The 15607-nt window shown below is 47.4% G+C and overlaps 2 protein-coding genes across 2 annotated transcripts in view; both read left to right on the forward strand.

The window, feature by feature from the left end:
- Positions 1-15607, forward strand: part of LOC119439895 (very long-chain specific acyl-CoA dehydrogenase, mitochondrial) — a 444311-nt gene that overhangs the window by 252469 nt on the left and 176235 nt on the right. The window lies entirely within an intron of this gene.
- LOC119441309 (brahma-associated protein of 60 kDa-like) overlaps positions 774-15607 on the forward strand; it is a 99990-nt gene continuing 85156 nt past the window's right edge. The window contains exons 1-3 of the mRNA XM_037705932.2: positions 774-918; positions 6106-6191; positions 11323-11414. Of these exons, the coding sequence (XP_037561860.1) occupies positions 6107-6191; positions 11323-11414 (177 nt within the window). The 5' untranslated portion in view covers positions 774-918; position 6106. The remainder of the gene's footprint in view (positions 919-6105; positions 6192-11322; positions 11415-15607) is intronic.

A 15607-nucleotide genomic window follows, 5' to 3' on the forward strand; every position in this document is an offset into this window, starting at 1 on the left:
CTACCTAGGGGCAGGGAGTACCTCGCTGACCCCACGTGATATCCGGTTTCGACCCAAACCGGGTACAGCCGCGCTGCGGCGATGGATGGATGGATGGATGGATGGATGAGGCTGAACCCTTTAAATCGGGCGGTGGCATACGCCACCTAGCCATGGCTATTAACATAATTTGTACTTTGTGGTGGGTGAAATTTCACCCCTGCCTTAATTTTATCCACCAATCAGATAACCTCTGTTTGGTTATTTCTACCCGCTTAAAGTCTATTTTGCCTTCACTGTCCCTAAACTCCAATGCTTTGAAAAAATCAGCTCCGTTGCCTTGCACTGTAGGGTTAAGCCCCTTACAGAAAAGTACGAGGTGTTCAGCCGTTTCCTCTTCTTCTCCACACGCACAGCACAACGTGTCTATACCTTGGTACTTGACTCGGTACATCTTAGTCCGCAATACTCCCGTCCTGGCTTCAAACAACAAAGAGCTTCCCCTAGAATTATCGTAGATATTTTCTTTGGCAATTTCTTGCTTGAAAGTTCGGTATGTGCCCAGTGCTGATTTCGTCTGCATCCCTGTTTTCCACAGACCCCTCTCTGTTTCCTTAACCTTTTTCTTAACCGCTGTTTCCTGGTTTGCACCCCTCCTGCAGTCCAAATATTTGATTGACAGTTTTCTGATTCCGATACGCTTCTGATTTTTCGCCCTCTGTGGCCATTTAGTGAACTCGAGAGTGTGCGGGGTACTGGTACAACGAACTGTATGCTACACACAACTATGACGCTGAGTGAGTGTGGTGAAGCCCTGTGAAGCGGCGAAGCTCTCTGTGTGGCGTGCGATTCTTGACGTTTGGAGTTGGTCTTTATTCTATGGTTTGGTAGCGTCCAATTTCAGAGCACCGAAGCTTTGTAGAAGCATTTCGCATCGAGGTAAGCCTTTAAGAAGCAATCAACAAGCGACTAAAAAGCTGATATGAGATGGGTTAGGTTTATAAAAGTCTACGCTGCTGCTAGCGTCCGAGTTTAAGAACAGGCTATTTGCCACTGTTTGCTCTCGCACGCGAAGAATGTTGGAGTTATAAAAGCATGTATTAAAACGGCCGAATGAATGCACATTGTGGTCTGATCGCTTACCTACAATTTTGCGTCTAGCAAGTTCGTCTGCTGCGCTCTGGCGTCTCTCGCTGCCGTTAAGAAACGGCTATTGTCCCGGCCACCGTAGCAAGTTGGGCGAGTCTAGGTGTCGCAGTTTCCGCATATGAATGAATGACGCTAACTTATTACTCCCGAGGTGCCTTCGGGAAAGCTGCGCGCTCGGAAACCGTTAGTGCGGCGCCTGTCAACACTTTTGCTAGTTTCTGCTGGTATCGGATGCCTCCGAAAGGCATTGGTCCCAATGGCAGCCGATTTCGGAGAAGGCGGTCGCCGCGATGTTTGGCGAGGCCGTGTACGCTCTACGTTTTGCAACCCTGAGCTGTACGTTTTTTGTCCCTTGTCGGGTTGCTAAGTCACGCGATCACGATTACCGCAGTAATTACTGGCACAGTTGACAATCGTGAGCACCCTCGCATTATGAATACGGCCAAGCTCAGGGCAGTACTGTGTGCTGATTTGAAGGAGCTCAAGGAGACTGGAAATGGCGTGGACGTTTATGATGTAACTGCGCAAATAACAGACGGAAAGGAAAGGACGACACAAGCACTTTCTTTCAACTCAAGGTTTGCTAGACACGTGAAAAATATATACAGCGCAGATCGCGCCAAAACGAAAAAAAAAGCAACATTAAAAAAATAAAAAACATCACTACACCAAGCACGTGTGATTGAACGAGATCTAAATATGTACACCCGTGAGCAAAAGTATACGGACCACAGGGCCGCCGAAAAAATTTAATTTCTTCGTATTTAACAAGCATAAACTGAAATTAAGGGGCACACTGAAAAGTTTGCAATGCTAAGTTTGGACTGCAGTCCTCAATTTCAAGTTGTGTTCACAGGCAGAGGAAAAATTCGGCTTTATCGTATGACCCCAGATTTGTACACTTTTGCTTGTGGGTGTACGTTCAGTCTGTGTTAGTGAAATGGAGGGCTGACTTACGCACACCTACGCATGCTTAAATGTAAACCCCATATAAGTGAACTTACGTGCCGTATGGCGACGAGCAATGCGATAGAGATGGCTGTCGCGTCCACTGCTTGCCTACAAGTCGAACCCCATGCGAGTGATGACATTGAGCGACGTCTCCCCTGTGTTGACGGTGTGAAGGCAGCAAGTAAGCACTGAAACTGGTGTGGTGCATGCTCTAATAACTTAAGTTGATTTGTTTTGCTGTACAGAGCAGCATAGAATATTTCTGAAGGTCTTGCACATATCAAAATTTGGTCGTTTGCTCATTTCATGCAACCACAGGTAATATGTCACTGATGTACATCCTGTTCCGGCTTTGCACTATTGGCGAGTCGCTCACAGCACTTCCGGACGATGAGCGGCGAATTCTAGATTGCCAGAACCGAGTGATCAAGCGACAAGAACGAGCGTTCTGGGCACCTGACGGCCCATTTCGTCACTCACAGCCGTTGCTGTCATACCCACAATCGCTTGCGTGGGTTTTGACCTTTATGAAATTTTTCAGCTGTCTCCGGCGTACGCTGATCCCCATGCTTCATGAGATTAGTAAAGTGTGACATGCAATGACGTGTGAGAATGGCCAGATAAATGAGAGGTGCCTTTTAATGAAGTGTGTTGTTCTTTCAGGCGGACGTTGATGTAGCTTGTACGTTGTAGTGAAAAGACACCAGCCTAGGCTCGAGAGTGTAGCGAGGTGCTGTGGTGACATGTTAAAGCAGGACGCCAACGACTGGCGGTCGGTCTTCCCACCCATAAGTATTTGTGCAGTGCTTTCTTTGCTGCACTGTCAATGCACCACCATGCCAAAATCTACAAACCCATGCAGTCAGTGGATGATGGGTACCGAATGCAGAGAGTGTCAAAAATGTCACTGGGCACGTTGAGCGTCAAAAACAACATAGCAGTTAGAGCTCTGGGTAGGAAATTGCCTCTGTCAGAGAGAGGCTGCTGCTCGAAAGATTAAAAAGAAAAACAGGGTGGCCTTCGATAATAATAACAATCACTTAGTGGAGCCATTGCATAATTTCTCTGTGACGCGAGATGTCGGGTAGCTTACATCTGTAATGTGCCTAAGGCATGAAAGATATCATGATATGGTATGATGTAGTGTTTGATGCAACATTGCTACAAACGGCTTTGTTACATTCTGTATAGCGCTTGCATCATCTTGTACTTATTAAATATGTTTCTGGTTATATATTTTACAGTGAAGCTGTTAAGGGCTCAGTCTCCGATGGTCGTGTCCGCGTGTAGAAAAAAACTCTGATTGGCTTGAGCATTTTTTGTTTCGCACTTTTAATATTTCAGTCTGAGAAGATTTAACATAAACAGCATGCGCTACCGGTGTTTTGTTTCATGACATTGTTAATGAACTGTCATCCTCAAAATTCTAAGGAGCTGTATAAACTTGGAGATGTAGCAGCACCAGCAATGCGCAGAACTGTTGTCGACGGCGGCGGTGTTTTGCATTCGCAGCAAACGCGCACGGCGTTGGTGACGTGTTAATGAAGAACGCGCCAACCTTTGCCGTACACCCTATGGCGGTGTACTGTAGCGACCATAAGGCCATGGTCCCTGTGGTCACTAAATAAATGAAAACCACCAGATCATATATATTTCTCATTCTTTAATAGTTCAGATAACCAATTACACCATCACATCTTAATAATCATAATTGGAAATACATAATTCCCACCATAGTACAGCTTTGCTGGTATTCCATCTCCACCCCAGTGGAAGGGCTGACAGTTTTTTTGTTCTTGCGTGTTTTTGTTCTTGTGATCGGTTATTGCTGTTGCATTATTGAGTGATTCTGTCACATAACATGCCTGTTCGCGATGTTACTTCTGCTTTTTAACTATTTTCGTCATGTAAAAAGCCATTGTTTTTGTTTTTTGTTTTTCACTGCTTTTGAGAAAATGTGTGGGTGGAGGAACCTAAGTCAGGCAGAGTTCATCTGCCTTTAGTCCTTTCAACCCAGGCAATGAATGTCTGAATAAACTGAAACATGTTGGAGATGACTCTTCTGAGTGCTCAGACCTGTTGGAACCATTTGGGTGCGGTTGTTGGTATGGGGGGAATTGGTGCCATGTGCATAACGCATACAACCACTGGAAGATCCAGAGGCTTTGCCTGCCTCCCCTTTCTCAATTTGTTTTGATGATGACCCCCCCTCTTTGATCCTGCCATGGATCTGCATACAACACGCCAATAGGATGCTGGCTGCCATGTATTTCTTTTATTTCTATGAGTGTGTTGTCATTCACTTCATGCAGCTCACTTTTGGTTTCATAATTAAATGTGTACTGTAGAGAAATGAGGTACTCAAGGAATCAGGACATCGCTAGCATGATCTGCAGACATAGTCTTTTGCAATTCTTTTGAAGTATGTAATGAAGCTTGAAACTTTTCTGATAGCTGTACGCAGGGTTTTCATTGTGCACTTGTCTCTGCAGCTCGGCTGTGTTCTGTGGCTCTTGGGGTGGCACGGCAGGCTGAAACTTTTCACCTGATTGATTTTAGGCACAACTCCTGCACATGCATCCGCACTTCCTTTGAAATTGTTGCATTTGGATTGAAAGTCAGGCTGAATCGCTATTCAGCATTAAACTCGAGGAGAAAAGTCGGCATTTTTTTCTTGTTTTGCATCTTCATCACAGGTAAGCAATATAATCCCAGCTGTCTTTTTAGCCAAAATTGACTCTTGCTTACCTGAGAGGCTTTTGAACAGCTGGGTTTTTGAACATCACAGGGCTTCCATTTCAGCAGCCATCAGCAGCTTTTAAAGGTTACTGAGGTTTTGCTTGTCATATAAATCCAAAGCTGTCCGCATAACTATAGCCACCATTTTTTCTCAGCAGCTTCTTGTACTTTCTCTCTTACAAGGCTTGCTTGATGTCCAAGTTACACTTTGGTTGCTTCTTATGCAATAACCCCCTCAGACAAGCACCTTTTCTCTTTCCTTAAACACCATCAGCTAAATCCCTAACAAATGATGGAAGACCTATCAGAGGATCCTTAGGCTTATTAAAGCGCACTTTGGTTCACACGCTTCAGGTTGGTTACGGCGACTGACACAGTTCTGCTTGAGACTCGTTGAGCTTGACTCACACACACTCACGAGTTGGGCAGGCTGCACATTCACTCATTCTGGCAGCCTTGTAGGACATTGTCTTGAAGGTTGATGTACCATGCATACGTGGTAGTTTACTTTCTTTCTTTCCTTTCCTGCGTACAGTCTAGCATACAGTCTAGTCGTCTAGCATCTTTCCCCACTATCTGATTTCCTTCTTAAACTTTCAGCTCAAAAAAAAAAGTGCTTATCACATGACTGCGTTAGTCAGCCCATCAACAGTTTTCTGATTTACAGTCTTTGGTGATTAACTCAGCATTTTGGTACAAATTTGCTGTGAGTACATTGCAAACTTGGCCCATGTACGACCCCAAAATACCTAATGAACAAGCTTTAGATGAACCATTAAGTTGCCCGAATGACTATTCCAAAGAGGCATTAGCTAGTTTTTTGTGTTCTACGCAGTCAACAGCGTGACGGAAAGCTGGTGACACAGGCGCACATTCCCTTTCTTCTGGCGTTCTGACTGTACTGTGGCTGTGTCACTGGAATGTTGCTCTGCAGTGACGATGGCAAGCTCCTGCTGTGTCTACTGAACAGCGTTTGGAGCTCCCCTTATGGTTGAGTCTTGAACTGGGTCCTTCTACTGGCATTTCGGACGCTGCTCCCTATGCGTGGCCATTCTGCCACTTCCTCTGGTGACTTGGAACCCCTGGATGCGTGAAGTGAGAAACCAGGAAGTGCAAGCTAGTGTCAAACAGCCAGGAAAAATGTTTGGATAAGTGTTGGAATGATAACAGAGCACATTCGTCCCGTGCCCCTTGGACTGAGGGTCGTGCTGCAGCGGCCCTGTGTTTGGAACCGGATGTGACCATTTGATTACTTGCACTTAGTAGCTGAACTGGCGTGTGTTGCAGGATGAACCGCGGTGGCTATCCAGCACATGTGGCCACACCCCCTCCAGGTCCCCTGGGTGGAATGCCAGCAGCTGCAGTGCCCCCAGGCAAGCTTCATTCTTAGTGATTCCTCACCTGACTTGGCCATCTGTAAAGTTCAGTGTTCACTGATTGCAATATTTATGACCACTGATATGAAGAAGTGCGCAACAACACGAGAAGCCCAAACGCTTAGAGCAATTTTGTGTGCGACAGCGATGGCTTTGAGTGACAAGACAGGTCATTGCGCAAATAGATCGCTTGTTCTTGTTGCTCGATTGCTTGGTTCTAGAAATCTACGATTTGTTGCTCGTCACCCGGAAGGGCTAAGAGCAACTAGCCAATAGCGCGAAGCCGGAACAGGATGCACAGACGTGAACAGCCTTATCTAGAAAACGGTGGCTTCCGGGGCTCTCCGGAGCCAGTCTGAACAGTAGTCTAAACGTGCCCAGCACCTACCGTTAGACGTCAGACCCGGCAACTAGCGTTAGACGTTGCTGGCTCACTCCGGAGACAAGGCTGCTCACGTCTGTACATCAGTCAAGTACTAGCATTTGTTGCACGAAATAAGCAAACAACCAAATTTTTATATGTGCAAGGACAAAAAAACCTGCTGCAAGACCTTCAGAAATACTTTATGCTGCTCTGTACAGCAAAACAAATCAACTTAATTATTAGAGCGTGCGCCACGCCAGTTTTGGCACATGTTACTCGTATTGGCAACGCCGGGGAGACGTCGCTCAAGGTCGTCGCTTGCGTCTGGTTTGACTTTTATGCGACGAGTGGACGCACGGCCGTCATCATTGTGTCGCTTCTCGCTGTCATGCACAAGATCGCTGCCATTGGGTTTATAGTAGACACAAAATAAATAAAGGGAACGGATTCTTCGATATGTAGCAAACATTCCTTACTTAGCTTCAACTAAAACGGTCCTTCAAGATTACAATATCGTACGAATTCAACACTTGTACAAATTTCTGGCTTTACAATCCTTTTATTTGCAGACACTTATAAAGAATTCTTTACAACGATAGCACACCTAAAGGCTAATAACAAACAGCATCATGGTTCGTACCTCATTTCCAAACTAACTACAATTTGCAAGCACTTCATTTCAACTTACTATCTATTTTGAACGAATATTCAGAAATAACGACTGCTACACACAGAGAGTCTTGCTGACAATTTGAAATTATGTCGTGAACAAGTATTGAAATGACACATTTATGTCTTATTTATATATTGCTCTTGCCTTGTTTGCCTTTGTAGGTATTAAGCCGTCTTATCAACTATTGCGTGATATGTTTCATGAATTTCTATTCTGGTATTCTTCACAGTTAATTTTACCTGCTTGTAAATTGTAGTTAGTTTGGAAATGAGGTACCAACATCCATTGTAATTGTGACATGCTTGCTTTTATTTTTCGGCTGTATAATTGTAGAATGTATGTCACATACTGCCAATGTAAAGGTCTTCGGGGACCCAGTCAAGCTGCCTAGAACTGCTTTTAGCTCTGACGACCATCCAGATTTTCTGAATAAATAAAGATTGATTGATTGAAAAAAGATTAGTGCAGCTTGTCAGAAAAGCAATGGTGGCAGTGGGATTGTAGGGAGGTGTTTCATATCGGGGCAGGAAGTGAGCAGAGTGTTAGTCATTGACTCTCAACGCAAACGATGGAATCGTGTTGCTCTTTCTTTTTTTGCTTCTCCTGTTTCGACTCGCCGCCATGCAATAGTGAATTATACCATTGCCTTGTTGTGACTGAAATCTCTGAGCAGCGATTGTAACACACTAGCAAGCTTGGTCGGAAGCGTGCACTTTTATGTACCTTCTTTTTCTTTGAAGATGAACAGGACAGACACTAACCAAGGTGATGAAGTTATTAAAATGTCTGTGTGCCTCATCTTGTGTACTTGATCATACCAACAAATTTGTACCGACTTGCCTAGGACTGTCAAAAATAATAATTTATGGTTGCACTATTCAATACAGACCCATGTTGGCATCATTACTTGGACATAGCCTTCTGCCAGGTGGTGCCTAATGCGTGTGCAATATTTTACCACCCACTGCATATGGCGCTTACTCTCTCATATCAGTGCCCTAGGTGACCTAATACGAATCGGTACTCTGGAGTTGGCTTCTGACAGTCCACACCTTGGTTGACAGTCCACACCTAAATTAATTAGCCTTTTTCTGTGCCTTCAAACTCATGCCCCATTTGTCTCAGGATACGCGGTAACATTGTAGACTGCCAGAAGCATGACCTTTGAGATTGAGCTGTCGCAATACCCCAATCTCGGAAGCCATGTAAAATCGCACTTTGTCAGAGTGTCATAGAGTAGTGCAGGGGGACAATGTTTAAAGCTGTGCACTCACACATCGGTCTGGCACTGTCAGTAGCACCTCTCTTGCCTAGGACTGTCAAAAATAATAATTTATGGTTGCACTATTCAATACAGACCCATGTTGGCATCGTTACTTGGACATGGCCTTCTGCCAGGTGGTGCCTAATGCGTGTGCAATATTTTACCACCCACTGCATATGGCACTTACTCTCTCGTATTATTGGCACTTACTCTCTCATATCAGTGCCCTAGGTGACCTAATACGAATCGGTACTCTGGAGTTGGCTTCTGACAGTCCACACCTTGGCCCTAAATTAATGAGCCTTTTTCTGTGCCTTCAAACTCTTGCCCTAGAATGGGCAAGGGATGTCACTCAGACAAGCAGTCTCAATGGTTTCCCCATGTGTCGTTAGCAGTAATACTAATATCAGGAATACCCGTATAAGCACCGTAGCCGACATCGGATTTTCTGCGACATGGGGCCCTTAACGCTCTCGCGTTAACAATGTGGCAGAGGTTAACCACAGTGGCTACCGTGGGTTCGCGGAAGAGCTTATCTCGCACAAACTTGCACATCAGTTTTTAAGAAAATTGGCACAGCAGCAACGTCTTCTGTGGGAAGAAAGAAACATGCCTGATGCCTACAAGCACTTTCAACACTGTGACTCGCCAGCACTTCACTCACTGTGGATGCTGGTGAACCAGTCTTTCTGCACTACAGGTGCATGCACCGGGGGGGCACTGCAGCGGCTGGGATTATGCAACCACGGAATGTAGAGTTCTTGTTGAGGCCACCATCACTTGGAACAAAATTTTGAAGAGAGATGTAGGAACATACTTGGTTCAAATCACCCAGAAGTAAAAAAAATTCATCGACAATTACGATACTCCCTAATGCAAAATTTGAGCGCAGCTGTATATATATGTTTTCATTTCGGGATATATTGGCAGGCGCGGATAATCTGTCTCGTGCAGCATGTTGCAAACGGAGCGAAGTGTGGCGCGAGTGCCTGGCTAATCTGGAGATCGCGAGAGCCAGTGTGTGGGGTACGCGTGGACGTATTTCATAGACAGACTTTCCAGACAATGCGCGGTACTCTGGCGCCATCTTGTAGTCATTGTCGCCGCCTACGCTTTTCTTCCGTTTTCGCCATACCCTCCTCCTCTGCTTTCCACTTCATGGTTCTGCTGCACCCCCTCTCCACTTTCTTCTCGCATCTTTCATCCCCCGCTGCGATCTGCGTTTGCTTTCATCTTTTGCTGTGCTTGTTCGCTCGGTTACGCCACTGCCACTTGCCACAAGAACGGGTGCCAAAGAGCTGTGCTCTTTGGCACGTGGAACGTGGATTGTTCTAGAGCTGCGCTCTAGAACAATCACAAACCATGACAATTGAAACAAGCGCAAACGAGATCAAACCAAGCAAACCAAAAAAGCGCAAGTGAGAGCTGACGCGAGCAAACGACAGTATGAAACGAGCGGTCCGGCTGAGACCAGATACGAGTACGCGTCGAGTGGTCAGGCAGGTCCGCATGACACCAGTTTACCGCGCGCACGTCACTGAAGGGGCCGCTCTCATTGGCCTCCGGCGTTCGCGGCTTTTATCTCCCGCTCCGCATTCGCTCGGTTATGCCGGGAATGCCGGCACTTGCCGCAAGAACGGTGCCTAAGAGCTGTGCTCTAAAATCCGCCTCCAGTCCACCATGTGGAGTGGATGTACAAAAAAGCTGTTGCCGATGTTAGATAAGCACCACCATCACGAGTGTCGTACGTCACACGTGTGCGCACGTGTGCAGAAGTGGAGCATATGTCCTCGTTCTTCTACGCCTTCCGCCAAGCGCAAGTGCCTTATTGAAGTAATTGAATTTTCAAAGTAAATTGTGTCACACAATTCATAAAGTACGACTTACCTGCAGGCTGCAGACAGCATAGCTTTGGATTGTAATTCGAATATACGAGAAAACGTAATTCTGTTAAGGGGCGGAAACAGACAAAGCCCTTTTCCAGCTGCCGTTCGAGGTCTGTCTGAGGGGCCGCGGTCACTAGGTGGTGGTACTGTTTTTGGATAATGTTTGGCATAATGTAGATTACGGTCACAGCACACGCTGTTGTGACAGACACAATGGGCAGATCGCCCACACATCAAGGACAGATATGTTGTGTGTACCCATGTGTGTCCAGAAGTGCAGCATACATCCTCGTTCTTGTAGGCCGTCCGCCAAGCACAAGGGCATTAGTGAACTAACTGAACTTCTCAGAGTAAATTGCATCAGAAAATTCATAAAGTACGACATACACGCAAGCTGCAGACAGCATAGGTTTGGATTGTAATTCGAATATACGAGAAAACGTAATTCTGTTAAGGGCGGAAACAGACAAAGCCCTTTTCCAGCTGCCAATCGAGGTCTGTCTGAGGGGCCGCGGTCACTAGGTGGTGGTACTGTTTTTGAGTGAGCACAGAACGAGCCCCCGAAAAATCCCGGCCAACTAGAGGCTAACAGCTTCGCTCTAATAGACAACGCTCGCATCACTGCATGACATGCTGAAGGAGGTGGGACATTACCATGGCTGCACAGTACTGGTAATTATTGCCACTCGGAAGGTAATATTCAACCACTTGGAGCTAACATGCCGTCATGAAGTTCCTTTTTGAGAAAGCATCTACAGAGATTTCTAAACGATTCTCTTCGATACAGCTAAAATTGTTTTGGGGAGGTTTTGGTAAAACTGCAGTGCTTGCATATTATTGCAAGCGAGCCACGGTGCCAGTGCTGGGCCGTTCCTGCATTTACTTTTCCCCTCGTTTTGGTGCTCCGAGGAAGCCAGACTGTGTTGTGTGTGGGCATGCAGGTGGAGGGATGGTGCCATCTCCAGGGCCCCCCGGGGGCATGCGGCCCCCACCTGATCGTTCAGCACCGCCTCGCCCATACCCCGCCTACCAGGTGAGTCTCCACTTTTGTAGCTGTGCAGGGGCCGCAACACTTTCATGCATCACATGCCTAGTAAAGGCTCTTGTGGGGTCTCACACGTGCTCTTGGGACAAAGGAACGACAACACAGTAGTCAAAAGGGCATTTATTGCACCTTTCAAACACTAATGCACGCTAGCCGAATTACTATGCATAGAACAGCCACATGGGGCGCACGAAAAATCAAGGAAGTCCGACTCGCCGCGACTGGATAGCGAGCGAATATGTTTGCCCCATGCTATGACACCATCGCCTAGTCGTTCACGTCTACGGTCACGCGAACGGTGGCATGTTCGAACGATCCGTGTTTGTCCATACCGGTGCCCTGCTCCGAGCCACGCGAGACGGTTTCGTGAAGTGTGGATCGGCGCACGCGCGGGACGTCCGCATTGCTCACCGGTCCCAACCCGAAGAGGAAGCGCCTTCGACCTTTTGCTCCCAAGTCACCCCGCCGTTCAATGGCGTTAGCATCGCGACACTCGTGCCATCTCTCGCAATGCGCCGCAACCACTACGACCGCCATCGGCGCGTAGCCATGTGGAGAAGCCAGATTACAGGAGACGTGAGCTATGCGGGGAAAACAACATCAAGGGACGTGTGAGAGTCGCGCATCCGCACATCCCCCGAACCTTAAATCACTACACATACTCCGGCGAAACATGTCACACGATCTGTCAACGCTCGCGTCGCGAACAAAAACTAGTACATGTGACAGTGGCCGCGCCGAGGAAATGTCCACACGTTATCCACAACATGCGAGCCGACATTGTCTCTGGTGTTCACCGCTGGCGTCCGTTGGTCACAGCACCACGTCTGCAGATTCGATGGCACTACTCCAGCCCAGGACTCCGGAAACAGCGACCCAGAAGTCGGCACGAGCAAGCGTCGCTCGCGCCCTGCTGACGAGAGCCGCAGTAGCCGTTGGTGACTGCCGGCTCTTTTCCCAGCCGCCGAGGGTTGCGAGCCGGACACAGGCGGCCGCCGAAATCGCTGCGCCGAATTGGCCACAGGCATCTGCATCGCCTGGGGTAGCTCGATTGTAGTCAGGGGCCGCAGCGCTGACAATGTGCAGGTGACAGCAAACCAGGGGTGACTCCGCTCATGCTGTGTACAATCAACGCACTCGACTAACACTAAAGTAGTGCAAGGGAGACGAATTCGGCATACACATCGCCCACGTGGTATGATGTTCAATTCGGCTAGCAAAATTTCGGGCGGCATTTCAGATGCTAAGTTCACGTGAATAAAGCATACTTTCTTGAGTCAAACGAGTAATTTAGATTCGTGCGAGGCGAACTAATGAGGGAAGCAATGTGCAACACCTCAACACCACAGTCCACCAGGTTGTGTCCCTCAACGTGCGACAGGCGGCTTTGTAAAGCCTTGGGCCTAATGCGTCGCTACTTTGACAACAAGCGGCATCTAAAAAAAAACATCACCCAAAATGGGCACAACAGGCAGCCTCGCGCGAGGAGACGTTAGCTCTGGGAGGTGGTCGTACCCCGCTCGGTGCACACAGCATCCGAGTTGACGGCGCCCACCGTCCCAGACGGTGTCGGAGCGCCCGGTGCCAGGCCGCAATACCAGAACCCCCGTAGCGGCACCCGCGGCCCGCGGCCAACCGGCTCCCTGAGCCGTGACTTCTGAAGTCAAAGAGATAGAAGAAGCTACTTAAATAAGAAATTCGGACCACCCACGAGGCTTCCGTACTCACTCGCTTCAGGCTTGCCAATGCTCCGCGGGGACGCTTTCTTGGAATGCAGACCACGTGGCTCTCGTACCGATGAGTGTACTTCAAAACACTCGCGATCCCATCCCGAAGAAGTAAGTGTTTTTGACCTTTTGCCCCCAAGTCACCCCGCCGTTCGGTGGCGTTCGCATCGCGATACTCGCATTATCTCTCGCAATGCGCCACAACCACTATGACTGCCGCCGGCGCTTAGCCACGTGGAGAAGGCGGATTACAGGAGATGCGAGCTATACGGGGAAAACAACATCAGGGGATGCGTGAGAGTCGCGCATCCCCACATTCTTGGCATGAAATTTCATACTAGTAAGCTACCACGATAGAACAGCCGAGACTCGGTATGACCAAGTTGCTCTTGGAGCTATATTAATAATTTTGTTAAGTCAATGTTGCAGTGATTCGGCAGTAAAAATAATTCAAAGGTTCCTAGATAAATCCTGGCAAGAACATCTTGTGACAAAATCCCACAAAAGAACGAAAACCGACCAGTGTAGTTAGTAGACCAAAAGCACCTGCATGTGTGGCAGAGGTCACGTCTAGAGCAAAACTCCAACGTGGACCATGCCTACTGTTGGCGGCACTGTGGCATGGAGCCCTGCACCGACATGTATCATCATCATCGTCACAAGTCGCCAATGCTTGGCCAACATTTCACTTGTCTACAGAGGTGTAGGGAACTGTGAGGCCAAGATGTAATGTTGCTTGTTATATTTGTCTGCAATAACATTGACAATGTCGCAGTGACACTGAGACCACATTATTCCCTTTCATTGTTGCCTTGGTGTTCATTAACTATTTCCCTGCCATGAGGAAAATAGGTGTTTTTTGTAGGTTATGGCTGATTTTTTTCTTTCTGAACGAACTGCTGCACTCAATATTTTATGTAATACATAAATAAAAAGCAGATTGAATGCACTTTTCACGCATAAAAGATTTATTAACGAGATGTATGTCATAAAAACAGATATAGATTGACAAAATCAAGATTGTGGGATAAAATTGAACAAAGTTTGTAAATACACACTTGTATCTACTAAGAAAACAATGTTATGAAAATTATGAGATATACAAAATATATTGCCGTCTAGTAGGCACTATCTCTGGAAAAATCGAAATGTTTCATTGAACAGGTATTCCGCTACAAAAATTGAACTACAAGCACTACAGTTGGGCGTGCCGGGCTGCGGCTGCCGATGTTCCGGGCTGGTTTGCGTCGTCGTCGCTTTCAGACTCAAAGTCCGACGAAAAATCAGAGTCCTCCGACTCTCTGCTACTCGATGCATCGATAAAATCAGTCGCAGAGACAGCGGAATTGCGATATCTGCAATCTCCCGAAGTGCGTGCTCCGCTTCCGGAGCTGGACATTTTTGCGTTCTGTTTTGACGATCGCGAAACTTCGGAGCGCGTTTAAAAATCACCACCTAGTGGGTAAAAAGCGAACTGCTTAGAAAAAAATATAGTTTCTCCTCCTTCACGTCCGATGGCGCAGTGTGTCCATGAGTGGCACGGAAGGACCACCGATAGCAGGCTAACGATGCCCAATGGGCACGGTACAGAAAGAGTTAAAGGAGTGTTCACTCGGCGAACTGCTCCGTGTGATGTCACGCGGGGACGAAAGCTCCTCCGCTGCTCTTTCATTCACACGGGCAGCATGGATGAGAGATCAGTGTTACCAGATAGACATGTCTGGGAGCACAAACGTGCCACATGGATCCTAGTCCACTATTCAAGAGAACAAAGTACACAAGCAGGTCTATGAACATGCAGTTTTGACAGTGGCACGGCACTTTTGAGCCTGCAGCCAGCTTATCAGCTAACGTGTGCAATGTGTTGATTTTCGAGTTTTATTACTTTCAAGCAAGATGTGATGGGCTTGCTCCCCGGCTTGGCACATTGCTGCAGACCATGGGTTGCCGAACAAAGAAAATGCAGCCAGAGTTGCCCAACATGCCAACAAACCACTAAATCTGGCTCCTTCGATGTCCTCCGCTCGGATGGCTTATAGTGGCCGAGCAAAGCATCTAACTTCCGCACGGATGCCTCAAAATGGCGTGGCATGCAATGCACACTCCTCAGAGAAAACCAGTGCATTTGCGGTTATATCTGCAAGGTTGTGAGTACACATGGAGCACATCCAGTGTGGTTTCCGTACATGGCGCATTCTGTCCTTGGGAGCATGTTGGCGCACTGCCAGTGTCAAGGTGTGCCCGAGAAGCTGGTGCCAGGTGCTTGAAGCCTCCTGCCAGAACCTACTTCTGGATGGCATGTGGGACAGCCATCATTCCACCGAGTAGGCGCAGCTGATTGCTAATAGCGAGGAGACTGAATCCGTTTGCAGAACAGATGCGGCCAGAGATGCCACAGCTGTAACACACAATGGGAAGGCAGTGCACAATGCCCCTTAAAAGTACGTTGAAAAC

Source organism: Dermacentor silvarum, chromosome 2 (assembly GCF_013339745.2).
Source record: "Dermacentor silvarum isolate Dsil-2018 chromosome 2, BIME_Dsil_1.4, whole genome shotgun sequence".
NCBI lineage: Eukaryota > Metazoa > Arthropoda > Arachnida > Ixodida > Ixodidae > Dermacentor > Dermacentor silvarum.